This window comes from Lepidochelys olivacea, assembly GCF_965140295.1.
Source record: "Lepidochelys olivacea isolate rLepOli2 genome assembly, chromosome: 2".
Taxonomy (NCBI): Eukaryota; Metazoa; Chordata; order Testudines; family Cheloniidae; genus Lepidochelys; species Lepidochelys olivacea.
Window position 1 is genome coordinate 117,479,901 of NC_140412.1, and position 16,922 is coordinate 117,496,822.

The 16,922-nt window shown below is 44.5% G+C and overlaps 1 protein-coding gene across 3 annotated transcripts in view; it reads left to right on the plus strand.

Annotated features, from left to right (window-relative positions):
- Positions 1–1,182: 1,182 nt before the first annotated feature.
- Positions 1,183–16,922, plus strand: part of LOC311516383 (uncharacterized protein) — a 38,130-nt gene continuing 22,390 nt past the window's right edge. For 2 of the 3 annotated variants that reach the window (XM_084620376.1, XM_084620377.1), the window contains exons 1-5: positions 14,444–14,481; positions 14,661–14,731; positions 14,822–14,857; positions 15,862–15,906; positions 16,012–16,044. In XM_084620376.1, the coding sequence (XP_084476502.1) occupies positions 14,844–14,857; positions 15,862–15,906; positions 16,012–16,044 (92 nt within the window). In that variant the 5' untranslated portion in view covers positions 14,444–14,481; positions 14,661–14,731; positions 14,822–14,843. Of the gene's footprint in view, positions 1,204–3,159; positions 3,205–4,313; positions 4,368–4,716; positions 5,333–8,064; positions 8,119–10,259; positions 10,314–12,415; positions 12,461–13,737; positions 13,792–13,873; positions 13,928–14,427; positions 14,482–14,660; positions 14,732–14,821; positions 14,858–15,861; positions 15,907–16,011; positions 16,045–16,922 lie in introns of those variants that run through there. The other variant, XR_014710398.1, reaches the window with a different exon arrangement.

A 16,922-nucleotide genomic window follows, 5' to 3' on the forward strand; every position in this document is an offset into this window, starting at 1 on the left:
TCACTAACCTTTCTTCCAATGTGCCCAGCCTGCCTAGGATGCCACTGAAATCAGACTTGCACTCCCCATTCTGAACTGAGGATCAGGAAACAGGGTTTGTTCAATTTCATTTGCACTGTACTGGAGCTGAGGTTCTGGCCTCTACTATCTAGCAATGAAGCCACATGTCCTGGTACAAAATGCTTCAGTCCTTCACCTTAACATGAGAAGTTGCTAAATATATCACTCCCACAATCCACTCTCTGCACTGTTTCCCCACTGAATAGAGGGTCCACTTCAAAGTCTCTGTCCTGATATTCAAAGTAGTCTATGGGATTCACTCTCACTATCTGAGTTCTCCCTCTGTGACCATTACTGACCATAACAATGACCTACCACTGGAGCAGTGAGACTGTCAGCCCATAGGGGGAGGCTCAGTCGTACAGAAGACAGAACTTTTACAGGGGCTAGAGTTATGGAATTCACTCCCGCAAGAGAGAAGAAGGATTTCAGACCATACCGCTCTCCCAGCTACATCCATACTGCTTCATTATAGTTTTCCCTCAGTAAGTCCTTCACGGACAGACACCACAGCACAACCCAACCACTCACTCACTCACACAAACACAAATGCAAATTGAAATGCCAATAAACTTATCAAGCTCTCTCTCCCACAGGCTGGGAAGAAAATATTACTGCTGTGCCAACCGTTCAGTATGTGGAAGGTGTTTAGATATTGTGGTGAGGGGGACAGACAGACAGATAGATAGATAGTAATGCAGGTGAAGCTTTACTGGAGTTTCAGAACATTTTTCCATTGACTCAATAGGTTGATGTGCAGCAACTTCAGCTTTACACAGACCATAACCAGGCAGTGGATGAAACCTGTTGTGAAGTACCTGGAGTGGTGAGTTTCGACTTGCAGATAATACACATGCTTTCTCAAATTACAATTAAATTCTTGTCCCCATTTTTCACTTTTTTTTCTTTTTGTCTCTTACAGGAAGATGACCGGGTAAGTTCCCAAAAGCATATTCAATGGATTTATAAATACGGAAATCAGATGTAAATGTTCTCTTCCACCGTAAATGCAGAAGGAAAATACAGTTCAAATGTGCATTTGTGTTTCCCCCCAAGTGTGCTAGTTCAGGACTTATGGAAACGACAAAGGATTGCAACTGCCAGCCTGGAGAACCAGGTTATGCTGGCCTTCCTGGTCCAAAGGTAAGAAGAGAAAATTATTATTAACTAATGTAGAGTTAGCTTTAAATGGAGAGTGAAGTGTAAGGATTTCAGAAAATATAAACAAATGTGTAATGTTGGCTGTGACCAGAGGCCCAGGGGAGCCAGCTGAGGTCACTTGATTAGGATGAACTGCAAAGAATGGGGCAGGCAATCCCCAAAGCTGGTGGATATTCCAATACTTAGATTTACCAAGCCAGAACAAAACAGCCTCTGTTATACCTCACTGGTTACTCAGAAGTCAACAACACAATTCCCTTAAAGTAACCCAGCCTCAGGCCTCCACCTAGACACCCACGTCAAATATGATGAGGATTAAGATTTAGATAAGCTATTACCAGCAGGAGAGTGGGGTGGGGTGAGGTATTTTTTCATGCTTTGTGTGTATAAAAAGATCTTCTACACTTTCCACAGTATGCATCCGATGAAGTGAGCTGTAGCTCACGAAAGCTTATGCTCAAATAAATTGATTAGTCTCTAAGGTGCCACAAGTACTCCTTTTCTATTTCCTAAGCATCACCGGTAATTAGCTACATAAATTAACAGAAGGCAATTGCCTGTTTTTCCACCATTCGCAGATGCTTGGCTATACATTTCAAAGAGAGATGAATACAGCAATATCCTATGTTTACAGTTCATTTAAATGCTAAGATGTTCTTTTGGTCTCTGAATTAACAGAATACAGCATAGACAGGGACTGTTTGATTACATTGTTGACCTCTACCTATATATATAAAACACAAACATTATCTCCCCGTATGTTTTTAAGGGTTGAATTTGAGTCATTTATTCTGCAGGATGCTTATCCTTTTCTGGTCATGCGTCACATTGGGCATTTTAGAAAAAGTTTGTTTAAGTTTCTTTTTAAAGCCTTAAAGGCTAGGGGTGAAATCTTGGCCCCATTGGAGTCAATTTGATACCTTCCCACCTCACCAGATTTCAGAGCCTGGGCGCCAACCTGAGCGGGAACACCTAAACTGCAATTTTTAGCCCCACAGCCCAAGCCCAAATCAATCTGAGACTGAGGTTGTTTCCTGTCCCCACAGTGGCTGGGCCATTTGGAAATCTGAGCCCTAAATTCTGTAGTATTTTCATTTATGCGTGTGATTCTAAAGCAAGCATGTATGTTTGCATTTTGGAGTCTGGCACTGATTTCACTGGGTTTTTAGACGATTCATTAAAAAGAATTTTAACATACTGTTGACGTGGGTGCTATTCATATAACAGACTCTGAACTTTCTGATTCATATTTTGGAGCCAAATCTCCCTCTGCTCAGTATAAAGCTGTGTGACATATGCTGCATTGTGCTCCTCTCACTGATCCCATCTCAAGCACTGCAACATGAAACCAAACCTCTATAGGAAACCCAATTTGCTATTAAAATGATTATTTCTGCTTTATGGTCTTTAAAGTTGTGGTGCTGAGGGTGATCATAGGATAGTTCCTCCCTATGAACCTGACCCTGAGAATAGCTCACTTCCCAGAAAATTCAATGGATGTTAGGGGTGTTCAGCATCTCTCAGGATCATGTCCTATCCTCGGGAAATGTTTGTGCCTTAAATCTAAGACGGGCAAAGGGCGGGCACCTAGATGCTATGAAGACGACAGCCTTTTAAATGCTGCCGTAGCAACAAATAATTATCATTTTATTTTTAGACTTTTTCCATCCTAGGGATTAGTGGCTTGTGACTTTCACTTTAGACATTGAGGCCACTATAAGAGCCACTGTCTCATGTTTGGATTTTGGTAAGCAAAGAGACATCAGACAGTAGGAACTGTTAGCAGAGTGACCATAGAATAAGGCAAAGAAATTCCAGTTAGGAAATAAGGAGAGTACCACCCTTCAGTGTTTTTAAAATGTGGTCTCTTTCACTGATTGCAGCTGCCCTCACATAATGCAACATTTTCTGTGCATTTTCTTATGCTTCACTTTGCAGGGTGAAAAAGGTGCTCTGGGCTTCTCAGGATTTCAAGGAAGACAGGTAACTGACCATTATTAATTTGGTGAAGGGATGAGTGGACATGGATGAGAGTAGCAAAGCAAAACATTCTTAAAACTGTAATCTCAGGGCCCAATCCAACTACAGTTAAATCAAGCATAGTCTTTCCATTGGCTTTCATGGGAGTTGGATTAGCTCTGTGTTAGGGAATTAGAGAGTCTTTTGTTCCATTCGTTCCTAACAGGACAAGCTCAAAATCAAAAAACTTTAAACCTGATCCTACCAGGTACTGAGACTCCTCATCCACTATTGAAATTGCAGGAGTTGTTTAACTCCTCTCAGAATTGGGCCCATTACTTTGTTTCTTCTGGAAAATATGCTACAGACTATCTACCAATATACTGTGAAATATTCTTACATTATTAACACTAAACTACACCTTTCAAATAAATAAAGTACATCTTGTGATGCTGTGATCCTTTTTAACTGTATGTTGTTCTCTTGCTAATTCACAAACTTCCATAATTCACAAATCCTCTCAGCTTCACTAATAAGAATGAGGGAGGTTCTTCTGCAACCCATTATTCCCCACTATACCCTACATGTTAAGACAGTATCCTTCCTGTATCTCTTTCCCTCTGTTCAGTACACAAGACCTTTAAGGGTAGATGTGGAAGAGTGTGTGTGAAATATTGGTAGGTCAGATCCTGGATATAGCAGAGACAGCTGTAAAAAAAATAAGAGCATTCTATTTGTCTTTAGAAGTAAAGTCACACAGTGAAATATTTCCATAGGGAGACAAAGGAGCAAAAGGTGCTCCTGGAAGAAGAGGTGATCCTGGACCAAGGGTACAGCCCCTATGAAACTCAATCAATAAATTTGTACAGTTAACATCCCAATAACCAGATCAACGCACAGCATTCTTAAATTCTTACAAAGCCATCTCTCTTCTGCCACAGATGGCTAGTACCACCTTGGGGTAGCAGGTGTTTTAAAGCTACATGTAGCAGAAACAGCTTCGTTCTTCATTTATGCATGAACATGGATCACATAAGAGTAATGTCAGCTTGAAAACAGGGTGCCAGTATTGCGTACATTTATCTGTAATGCACTAGAGACTTGTAATAAAATATCTACACAATGTTTGGTAGGGTGAGCCAGGACTACCAGGTTCTGAAGGGTCCTCTGGATATTCAGGAGCTATGGTAAGTGGGCAGAAAGTAAACAAGTCCAATGCATTTTTACATATGCTGTGTGAGGTATTGCAGGGGATGGGCAAGAGTTTGATTAGAATCATCTAAGTATAATAGATTCAGAATAAATACCGATCGTTGTTTTCTTTTGACGTCTATCATTTGTTAACTATTATCTTTTCTGCTATCATATGACAAAATATGCAAATCAGTTGCAGATATTTTTTAACTTCATTCTTATACAGTTCTGAAAAGTGAAAGTAATTTAAAAATTCTGGAAAAGCAAAACATGAAGGTGCAAAACTATACTGCTTTTTCTTCTTTCAAGGGTTAAATGAATAACATTGCATTACTCCCTCAGGGTTTCCTTGGTGTGTCTGGAGAAACAGGTGAACTTGGCCCCCCAGGGAAAAAGGTAACATGGAAATATTATTCTGTTTTTATGCTAAACTTTGCTTGTTTTATTGTTAGTTTGTCCTCCCAGCTCCCTCATCCTTGCTTACCTGTCTTGTCTTACATCTAGATTGTAAACTCTCTGGGGAAAAGACTGTCTTTTGCTATTTGTTTGCTTAGGGCCTAACATACTAGAGCCCTGATCCTTGAGTGGGGTTCCTAGGCACAATAACAATCATCAATGATTTATCATGGGGAAAGGATCTGAGCACAGAAGAGAAAATGAGCCCATCTGTTAATCAGCAGAATGAGTGGTATGTCAACAGCAGTACAGACCCTTTCTAAACAAAGAAGGTAACTTTGTTCCTCTGTCATAGGGTGAGCCTGGTTTGCCTGGACCTCAGGGTGAATCAGGAATAGAAGGAGAAATTGTAAGTGATCAGTCTCTCTCTTTCTGTGCTTGTCTCTGGAAGCTTCTAGATGCTGTAGAGATGCTGAAGCCAGAAGTAGCAGCTGGTTTTGCATTTCAGGGGGATGCTGGTGGGAGTGGTGAGGATGGTGGCTCTGGTGATCCAGGGGAGAAGGTATGAAATGGCAATTTATTGCAATCAAGCCGTGTCTGTCAGGCTTTGTCTTTTTGCACTGTCTATATAAGCTGAAAAATGAGGTCCAACAATGTGAATGTTGTAAATAACCACATTCCCATGGTACCAGGTGTTCAAGCATAACTTTTCACTGTGTAATGTTAAGCCAACATTCAGTTCGGTCATCAATGTATTTTCTCTTTTGTCGGAATGACTCTCGTTTCATGTTTAAGTTCCTGTCTTCCCCTGTTTGAATTTCTTTAAAAGCAACAATTAAAATCTAACACTTGTTCTTACTATCCCAAGATTCTTTTGTTTTTCCCATTTTATCATAGAAATGTAGGGCTGGAAGGGACCTGAAGAGGTCATCTAGTCCATCCCCACACATGAAGGCAGGAGTAACTCTACCTAGACCTTTCCTGACAGCTGTTTATCTAACTCTAACCTGTCTTTAAAACCTCCAATTACTCCTTGTCAACCTATTACAGAACTTAACTATCCTTATAGTTAGAAAGTTTTTTCTAATATCTAATTTAAATCTCCCTTGTTATAGATTAAGCCCATTACTTCTGGTCCCACCTTCAGTGAATATGGAGAATAGAAGAACACTGTCCTCTTTGTAACTGCCCTTAACATATGTCAAGATTATCATCAGGTCCCTCCTCATTCTTCTTGTCTCGAGAGTAAACAAGCCCAGTTTTCTTAACCTTTCTTCATATTTTCAGAACTTTTATTGTTTTTGTTGCTCTCCTCTGGACTGTCTCCAATACGTCTGCATCTTTCTTAAGGTGTGGCACACAAAACTCAATGCTGAATAGAGTGGAACAATTACCTCTTGTGTCTTATGTATGACATTCCTGTTAATACACCCCTGGAATGATATGAAGCTTTTACACATCCGCATCACATTGTTGACTCATTCACTTTGTGATCCACTACAACCCGCAGATCCTCTTCAGCAGTACCTCTGCCTAGCCAGTTATTCTCCATTTTGTAGTTGTGCATTGGATTTTTCCTTCCTAAGTGTAGTACTTTGCCCTGGTCTTTATTGAATTTTATCATTTTCCATTACTCTAATCCAGAATCACAGTAAGCAATATCATGGCACTTGCTTGACTAGGGTGGGGAGAAACAACAATCCTTAGTTCCTGGGATGCTAGTGTATCTTCAGTGTAAGCAACAAGCTTGGGCTAAAATAGGACTTCAGCTTGAATAGACCCCCAAATTCTATTTCCCTCAATTTACTGGGACTTTGATACATCTATAACTGGGACATAACTATGACAGGGCCACAGATGCCTAACAGAGCTCACTATTCCAGGCCTCCTCCACAGAGCAACAGGAGCACCCCACAGGAATGTCCCTGCTTGAAGAACCATTTTGCGTTCGCTGTGCTCAGAGAGCCTGAGTGCCTGAGAGTAGTGGCCCTGTGCTCTATGGTAAAGAATGTCTCACCTCACTACAGCCAGAAAACCTGATCTGAGCCTGCAATAAGCCTCTCCCAATAAGGTTCTTTGATGCAAATAATGCATTAGTGGCCCACTACTTTTAAACCAGAAATAAGCCAGAATAAAAACCTGGTACCAGATAATAATACTCATTGTGGCAGATCTTCAGTTGTCATAGCACCCTTGCCTTGTCACAGAACTCTGATGGTTTACACCAGCTGAGGATCTGGCCCGTTAATACCAAGATGCATATGAGCTCTGGGTGAGTCAAGCTGCCCTGCTGCAATGTCATTCTCAAAAGTAGCATCCTCTGGAAGGCATGTCATAGCTTGAATTGACATCACAATGTTAGCCATTGCTGCATTATTTTCTGGGTACGATATAGAAGGAACCAAGATAAGTGTCTGAACCAATTACTGTGGTACAGTAGTGATGGGGTTAGCAAAATACTCACAGATCTAAGTATTATAGACTCATTATGGAAATTAGAGATGGAAAATACTTAAGTCATGGGTGAGAGAACCTGGATTTGTGCAGGAAATGGCCCAACTTGATTATCATGCACATTATGTAGAGAGTTGTCACTTTGGATGGGCTATCACCAGCAGGAGAGTGAATTTGTGTGGGGGGGTGGAGGGTGAGAAAACCTGGATTTGTGCTGGAAATGGCCCAACTTGATGATCACTTTAGATAAGCTATTACCAGCAGGACAGTGGGGTGGGAGGAGGTATTGTTTCATATTCTCTGTGTGTATATAAAGTCTGCTGCAGTTTCCACGGTATGCATCCGATGAAGTGAGCTGTAGCTCACGAAAGCTCATGCTCAAATAAATTGGTTAGTCTCTAAGGTGCCACAAGTACTCCTTTTCTTTTTACAGCTGTTATTCCAACTTTAGAGAGTCCAATCTCCAAGCTACTATTTTCTCTATTTATTCTGCTCTCTTTTTTACTGAATATGGCACAGAATTATGCCATGTGCACAGAATTATGAAGTTACACAGGCAAATTTCTACATGTTGAACAATGGCCGTGTCTAACATGCTTCAGCAATTGTGTACAATCGCAATTATCTTTATTACTGAGGACTATATATGTTGATTCCCCCCCAAAACTCCAGACGAATTCAGCATGTAATATTACTTCTAACAAGGTGGTGTTTCCAAAACTGAATGCATGAAAATGTATTTTTAAAACCATACTAGATGCACTCATTGTTCATTGTTATTTTCCTTGTTTATATTAAAATAGCGAGACACTGGCTTTGTTTTGTTTTGTTGTGGAGTAGGGTTCCCGAGGAAGACCAGGAAAACAAGGACCTCAGGGGCCTGTGGGACTCAAGGTAATTCCACACTGTGCTGGTGTAGAAAAACCCAAGCAACTCCAACTAGCCATGAATATATTAGGCTTAAAATACCATTTTAAGAAAAAGATGGAAAGAGAGGGAAGCAAGGATAACTCCCTAAAATGGTTAAAGGCTGGATTAGGAGGGAGCAAGATCCCCATGAAACCCCTGCACCGACTATCTGGACATTGGATTTCGGTGCACTGGGATAAACAGCTAATTTCTCTTTATCCCAGTGTAGATGCAGATGCAGTGTAGTTGCAGCCATGTCGGTCTCAGGATATTAGAGACACAAGGTGGGTGAGGTAATATATTTTATTGGCGATAAGCTTTTACAGAGCTCTTCTTCAGGTCTGGGAAAGGTACTCCCAATCTCACAGCAAAATGCGAGGTGGAACAGATGGTTTAGCAGAAGTAGTTGGCACATATTGTATAGGACCAGTCAAGGTAGAGCAGAGGTGGGCAAACTACAGCCCACAGGCCACATCTGGTCCACGGGACCATCCTGCCCGGCCACTGAGCTCCTGGCCGGGGAGGCTAGCCCCCGGCCCCTCCCCTGCTGTCCCCCCTCCTCCGCAGTTACGCCACCGCGTGGGCAGTGCAGCTGGCTCCGTCCGGGCAGCGGGGCTGCAAGCTCCTGCCACTCTGAGCGGCATGGTAAGGGGGGCGGCGGTGGCACGGGGCGGTGGGTAGGGGGTCCCGGGGGCAGTCAGGGGACAGGGAGCAGAGGGTGGTTGGATGGGGCAGAGATTCGGGGGGGGCGGTCAGGGGACAGGGAATGGGGGGGTTGGATAGGGCGTGGGAGTGGATGGGGTCAGGGCAGTCTGGGGACACTGAGCAGGGGAGGTTGGATGGGGGTGGGATCCCAGGGGGCCTGTCAGGGGTTGGGGGTGTGGATAGGGGTCGGGGGAGCAGTCAGGGGACAGGGAGCAGGGGGGTTGTATAGGTGTGGGAGATCCGGGGGGCTTGTCACGGGGCAGGGGTGTGGATAGGGGTTGGGGCAGTCAGAGAACAGGGAGCAGGGGGTGGTTAGATGGGGGTGGGGTCCCGGGGGGTGGTTAGGGGTGGGGGTGCTGGGAGGGGGCGGTCAGGGGACAAGGAGCAGGGGGGCATTGGATGGGTTGGGGATTTTGAGGGGGGCAGTCAAGGGGTAGGAAGTGGGTGGGTGCGGATAGGGGGCAGAGGCCAGGCTGTTTGGGGAGGAAGAGCCTTCCCTACCTGGGCCTCCATACAGTTTCACACCCTGATGTGTGGGCCAAAAAGTTTGCCTACCCCTGAGATAGAGGATGGTGGGAAGTGGATAGACTGGTCAGGGACAGGGACAGGGAATGGGCAGGGTTTTTGTTCTCCCTGCCCCCTTACTTGCCAGATTAGCTGAGCCAGTGTGTGTGGAAAAGAGAATATAATAATTTACAACTGGTATAACCCCTGGGAGCAAGGAGGAAGCAGAGGAAGAATTGGGACCCAGAGATGTGTCTGAGTTACAATATTTCCCAGGCTACTCCTGAGTGGTGCTGTTTATGCACCCCCCTTAGCTCAGAGCTGTGCCTACAGTTACCAATCTTTTCCCAATGTGATATGTGAACATCACTGAAAAGGAAAAGAACCAGATTGTGCTTTTAAGCCATTGCCCAAGGTGTGTATGGGGGGAGGTATTGAAGGATACACACTGCAGGGAGGGCCTCTGGAGGAAGTGTAACTGATTTATCCAGAATTCCTCCATGTAGAAGCAGCTTTGTCGCCCAGCTGTAGTATCCACTAGTCCCTGTGGTCAGAGTGACCCAGCTACACAGAGTTGCAGACTTTACATGACTGTGTATTCCCTTCTACTGTATATTGTGCAGTTTAATATATTTTAGAAAACACCACGTTAACGTTTCTGCCTTCCGAATCATTAACTAACATGTGGCTTCAACTGTATTTGGATCCAAAATGGAGATTTTCATGGGTCCAATTTTAATTTATCCTTGACTATTTCATTTCCACACTATGCTGGTTACCAGTTTGAGAGATGGTCATGACTTGGAACTCAGAGAGAGGAATTCTTTGAAGAATGGATTTGGAGGATTTAGAGATAGTTTAGTTAGTGAAGAACAATAAAATGCACTGGAATAACAGCTGTCAAAACTCTATCCTAGGGCTTTGCTGGTGCCAAAGGAAACAAAGGAGATAACGGAGAACAAGGATATAGGGTAAATTTACCAAACCCTACGTCTTATTTCTCTATCCGAGCTGAGGGTAAGGGCCTGATCACACAACTTCTCAGTGCGCATAAGTCCATTAAGGTCCCTGGGAGTTTTATGCACAGAGGTCTTGCAGAACTGAGTCCTAATGTAATAGTGTAGACTTAGCTCATAAAGAGCCTGATTGTTTGGAACTCCTATTTGCATTAGTGAACACTCACACAAGTAGTCCCATTGAAAGCAGCAAGACTGTTGGCAATGAGAAAGTGCTCATCAAGGGATGGGCCCACAATGGGTAGCATATCCGCCAAGTAGTCCTGCTGCAACCAGACTTCAAATACAGGGACAGAGTCTGCTACTTTTACTCACCTAGTGTAATCCCTTACTCCAGAAGCAGTCCTGTTGAGTTCAATGGAACTACTCAAGGAGTAAGGTACCACTAAAGATAAGAGTGACAGAATTTGGCCCAGAGCAGTGTTACCATTACTAGAAGTGGTAGGCTGAGCCCATAGAATTGGCCTATGTATTAGTTCCCAAGTGTTGTCTACTATTTAAAGTTGTTACTCCCTCAAAAATGAAAAGGGAATTCAGATAAAAAATGTCTTGAAGCAACCAAACAATCTCTCCTAAACAGCAGAGGGCAGGTCTCTGACTTAGGTCTGCATGGTAGATAGACGTGTGTTCAGCCCTCCCCCCATGTGGATTTCATGTCATTATCTACATATAACAGGATTCACTCACCACCGGGGTGCCCCCATGTGGCTGGGTCTGGGGGTCAGCTCTCATCCAGTCTAGTGCCCCCTTCCGTCACTTGCTCCATGGCCCTTCTCGCTCTCCAGGACTCACAGTGCTTTCCTTGTGACTCAGCCCTCCAGCCAGGTCATTATATAGTTTTCCCCCTTCTGGGGTATCAAAGTCTCTCTGGACCAGGGGTGGCCAGCCTGCGGCTCCGGAGCCACACGCGGCTCTTCAGAAGTGAACACGCGGCTCCTTGTACAGGTGCCGCCTCCGGGGCTGGAGCTACAGACGCCAACTTTCCAATGTGCCGGGGGTGCTCGGTGCTCAACCCCAGGCTCTGCCACGGGCCCTGTGCCCTTGCTCCCCCCCCCCCCCAAGAGCCTCCTCCATGCCACAGAACAGCTGATCGGGAGGTGCGGGGAGGGAGAAGGAGGGGCTGATGGTGGGTGGGAGGTGCTGGGGGCGGGGGAACTGATGGGGGCTGCTGCTTATTGTGGCTCTTTGGCAACGTACATTGGTAAATTCTGGCTCCTTCTCAGGCTCAGGTTGGCCACCCCTGCTCTGGACCAACTGTCCATTCACAGTCCCTGGCAGTCCTCTGTGCCAACTCCCAGTCTGTACCACTTCCCCAGTGGCCGATAGGGGAACTTGGCCCCACCCACTACTCTGGGTTCCAGCCCAGGAACCCTATCACCAGCAACCAAGGTCTTCACAGTCTCAACCCTTGCAGCATTTTCCCTGGGCTTCTTCCTACTCAGTCTTCTACTGGCTTTCTTCCCCTCAACTACTCTAGGTAAACCTTTCCCACAGAGCTAGGATCCCAGGGCTGTTACTGTCCCCTGGCTTTATTCCTACCCACTCTCTAGAGAGTGACTGTAGACTCACCCTGCAGCTTTATTTGGCTTGCAACTTCCCATCTTTTTATACTAACCAGCCTGCTTTTGCCCAGCTGGGCTTCATGTTGAGTTAAGCGTGGCTCTCCTCCAGGTGCAGCCGGATACCCTAATTGGCCCTTCAGGCCCACACTAACCCTTCCAGGGCTGTGTGGGGTGCATATCCTATGACACTGCTGTAGGTTTTTAATTCTTTTCTTAAAATGATTATAAAGAGCTGCCATTCAGGAAGGGCCTTATAAAAGAATCAAAGTGTAATGGAATTGTAATTATTAAAGGAAATTACATCTGACTGTATGTTTTTCAAGAAGCCAACTGCATGGTCTATGTCTAATTTGAAGCAATGACTGATCAGAGGTGAAGGCTATAATGTCTGTCAATCAAAGAATCATGATCTTACTGATGTCCTTCACTTTACATAACATAAATGTTTGTATAACTCTATTATACGACCATTCCTTTAATTTTCCTTCCACTCAGGGTTATCCAGGAGCCCCAGGAGAGACTGGAGAAGATGGGCCAAAGGTATGAAAAAGGTCTATTTTGCTTGGATTAAGTGCTTGATCCTGTACTACAGAAGTCAATGGGAGTTTTGCCATTGCTGTCAGTGAGCACGGGACCAGATATTAACTGAACACCTATGCATTAAAAAGTTTGAACAGTAAAGAAGGTACAGGATTTTAGGAATGCATAGTGCAAATGGTTTATTGTGCCCTATCCGAAGGATGCACATTTTGGAAGCCACCAGTACCTCACCTACAAAACATTACTTTATTCCTACTATCAAAATGATTTCACTCTATGTTATTCTTTAGCTATATTATTTCAAACTATGTATGAACTTCCCCAACCACAGCGTCACTGTTTGTTGAAATGTTAGCAAACCTTTCCTTTGCTGGATGAGCTGGAGGAACACTGGGAATGTAACAATTCCACTCTCCTTGGAATGGGCGTGGAAACTCAGTTATTCTCTCGACCTCGGAGATGGTCACACTGAAATTAGGGCATTATATGGATACTTGAACATCCAGTGCCCATGCTGTGCCTGCTCTGCGGTTCGATAAAGGCTACAGGGCTGTCAAGCCAGACTCTTTCATGAGTACTAAATTCATTCAAACATACAGACAAAACCAGAAAACTAGATCTTTTGTAATATCGTTGGGAAGAGTAATGGGACTTAACCACCATCACCTACAAGACATGGGAAAGAACTCCAGTTAGTCATGTTTCTCACCTGGGGGGTGATTAACTAATTCCCTCCTGGCTAGACGATTTATAATCTGACTGAGGCAACTCACTTGGAGAGAGGGATTGCAGAGGATGCAAGTCTCTCTGGTAGGGTGAAGCTCTGGGATAGGGTTTAACAGACAGGAAATAACAGAGGAGGAACACTGAAGGAGTGAGTTACCCTCCTGTAGGGGTAGCCCTGAGGAAGAGACAACAAGGGAACTACAGTGAAGCCTGAGAGTGGTGGAAGGGTTATTAGTTTAAAGGTTTGTTTGGACTTTTATTTGGATTTGGTCATGCTATGCCAGAAGAGTTCTAGAATTTTATGTGACTTGGCCAGAAGGCCTAGTCACAGAACACTCAGAGGAAGAATCGGGAGAAAATGCAGGCAGTAAAAGGCCATTGAAGGTCCAAGGGAGAGCCCAATATGGGTTGGGGGGAGAGGGAAGCAGAGAAAAGGATGCTGTGCAATACTGCAACTGGAGATGAGGGGTACCCATGAGGTGAGGGTGTGCTTATAGGGAGTTATGAGGTAGTGTTGCTATTTTGATTATATTAATATTATAATTTTTCAGGGCAATGAAGGATCTCCAGGAATACCAGGCAGTGATGGCATTCCAGGAATGGATGTAAGATCTAGTTCATAATGCTAAACAAATCCATTTTCAGGCAATAAAGCCATATCCTAAGAGAGATTCCGTTGTCTCCTAGGGCCCTCTGGGAACACCAGGATTAGAAGGCAAGATTGGACTCATGGGACCAAAGGTAAAAAAAACTTGATAATTAAATGAAAACAAGAAAGCCATGAGTTGATCATTTACAAATGGTCTAGAAATTTATGAAGTGAAGATGACAGCAAAAAAAGAGGCTCGATCCTCCAGCACTACAAGACCCCATGCTGTCTTAACTCACAGATGAAAGTTTGTCGAAGCAAAATGACACTGCAGGCTCAGTAGAGTGTTATTATGTGTAATGACATTAAGGTTATTGACCAACGTAGCAGTGTTCCAAGCTTTAGCTTTCCTATTGGTTGTGTGCTCTGTTTAAAAAAAAAAAAAAATTATCATTTAGAAAAATGAGGATTACTGATTTTTTTTTCACCACTAATAAAACGCTCCCATGTGTTGCAACATGGTTAAATTAAAAGCCCTCTTTTGGAAAGGATCATCTTAACTGTGGGATAAGGGTACTAAACTAGATCAAAGTCTGCCACCAATTCCACTTTGAAAAAGGTCATTGAAAGAGGCTTTCAACTGTCTTTGCAGGGAGCTAAAGGCGAGTGAGGTCCAAGAGGCCCACCTGGAAGGCCAGGTTCCATGGTAAGGCATATGCTAAAGTATCCCCAAGAGCTGCCCTATTCAGAAAACTACGTATGAAAAAAATCCTTCTGTAAGCAGATGTGCTCCTTTTGGGCTCAGTCAGGCTTAGGAGGTGCATCACTAGAAAGCATAAGAGAACTTGCAGAAAGCTGGTAAGGATTTTTCTCTTTTCCATACAGGGCACCAAAGGTGAAATGGGGGATCCTGGCCTACCAGGTAACCCTGCCCTAAGGGAATAAAAGGCCAAAAGGTAAAGTCCCATGTTAAAGGTGAATAAGTAAAATGGTCACTTCAGTCTTCTATGTGAGTCATGTCAGTCCCTCTCCTGTCTTTCCCACAGGGGGCTCAAGGTGAGACTGGAGATGACGGCCCAAAGGTATGGCTTGTTATTTGCTTTTGAAGTGCATACTTAGGAAAGGAGATTATAAATCTCCTAATGCAGAGCTGCATTGTAATGACTTTATAATGGGACTGGTGTGCATCTCTGGCCTATGAATGGGATTTACCACACACAGATCTTCCTGAGTGTTCCAAGAATGAGTGATTTCAGTTGCGATTCGTATGGTAATGGAGCTTATAGCTAAGAGGTTCTGAGAATGACTCGGATGTCCTTATATTCTCCACAAACCTGACTCACATATTTAAAACCACCAGGCTGCTTCTGCTGCCACACAGCAGGTCAGAGTTCATGTCCCAGCCTTGGGTCTGTATTCCCTGAGGTGGGAAGGAATGGAAGGAAGTACTGTGGAGGCACTAACATCAGTCTTTGGAGAGGAGGGACATCTTGTGTCTCACCTGACTACCCTCTGTGGCCAATGAAGGACCAGTACTGGTGGACTCTGAAGGGATCTGTTTTGAGCCCTTCTTGGCTGCAAGAAGGGCTGTCATGACACAGGCTCCTAAGGTTGGCGGTGGGGTGTGTGTGTGTGTGTGTGTGCAGGAAGTGATGGTGGAGAACAATGTGTTTTATCCACGGATCTCAAAACACTTTAACAAATAATACCCCTACACTGCTGTGTGATAGGAATTCCCAGTGTACAGTTCAGGAAAATGAGAAACAGAGAGGTTGTGCCTTTCCCTAGGCCACATAGCAAGGTAGTGGCAGAACAAGGAATAGGGCACAGGAGTCCTGATTCCCAGTCCCCTTTTGCCCTCTAACCACTAGGTCATACTTCCTACAAGAGTCCCCATTCTTTCCTAGCACTCCTTCCAGGGCAGGTAGCGATGAACACCCTCCCCACCCGCAGGGCTGAGCCTAAGGGTTCAATAGGGCCCTTAGTGTTTTAGTCAGAGGGAGCAGGAAATGCAAACAATGAACACAGGAAATATTTCTCTAATGAGAGACTGTGCAAAGCTATAAACTGTATTTCTCCTCTACAGGATGATGTGGGAAGAAAAGGAAGCCATGGGGATGCTGGACCCCAGGTACAGCCCATGCCCTTTGAAATTAAAGATGATGTCTAAGTACTTGGTGAATACTGAGCTTCATAAACCTGAATTTTTAACCTATTTTCAATTACTCTCTGACAGGGGGATGATGGAGACAGAGGAGACAAAGGACAAGTATGTTTGTTTGTTGTCCATTGTCGGTGGGGGGCAGGATTAGGAGAGTTCATGGCTGGACCTGCACACCGCATAGGCCATGTAGCTCTGCCCCACGCCCCAGCACGTAATGTGTTTGGAGTGGGCTGTGGGTAGCATGAGCCAAGACAGGTGGGCTCCATGACTTTGTGGCCATTGACTTCTGAGCAGCAGACCAACCATCCAGATTCCTGCAGCCCTGAGATTGCAGCAGCAGCAGTCACAGAGCATCAAGGTTGCTGCCCACAAACTGGGCAGGTTGTTCCTTCACAACTGAGCAGCCACAGTGAAGTCCAGTTACTCATGCTGTGTGTGGGCAGAAGCGTTTCCTGTTCAGGAGAGCAACCTAGAGTGTTAACCTTCATTAGAACTATCTGATTACTACTTCAACCCCCTACTTAAAACTCGCTCCGAACCGACTTGTTCTCTGTATATTTAGAGAGGCTTTCCTGCCTGTCTCCGGAATCAGAAAATAAACTCAGGCACTGGTTGGGTGATACCAAGTTCTGTGAACATTCAAGTAGGTGGAGTCTGTTGGACAGGGAGGGGGAGATGCACAAAGGCCAGAGAAGTGGGGACTGTTGGAATGTCAAGGGGGTTGGTGTCTCTCGTGTTCTGATAAGCTTTGGCTCGCCACCCAGACTGGTGAAAGCTTATCTGAAATGAACCATCTCCCTATGAAGAAAAGGAGGACTTGTGGCACCTTAGAGACTAACCAATTTATCTGAGCATAAGCTTTCGTGAGCTACAGCTCACGAAAGCTTATGATCCGATGAAGTGAGCTGTAGCTCACGAAAGCTTATGCTCAAATAAATTGGTTAGTCTCTAAGGTGCCGCAAGTACTCCTTTTCTTTTTGCAA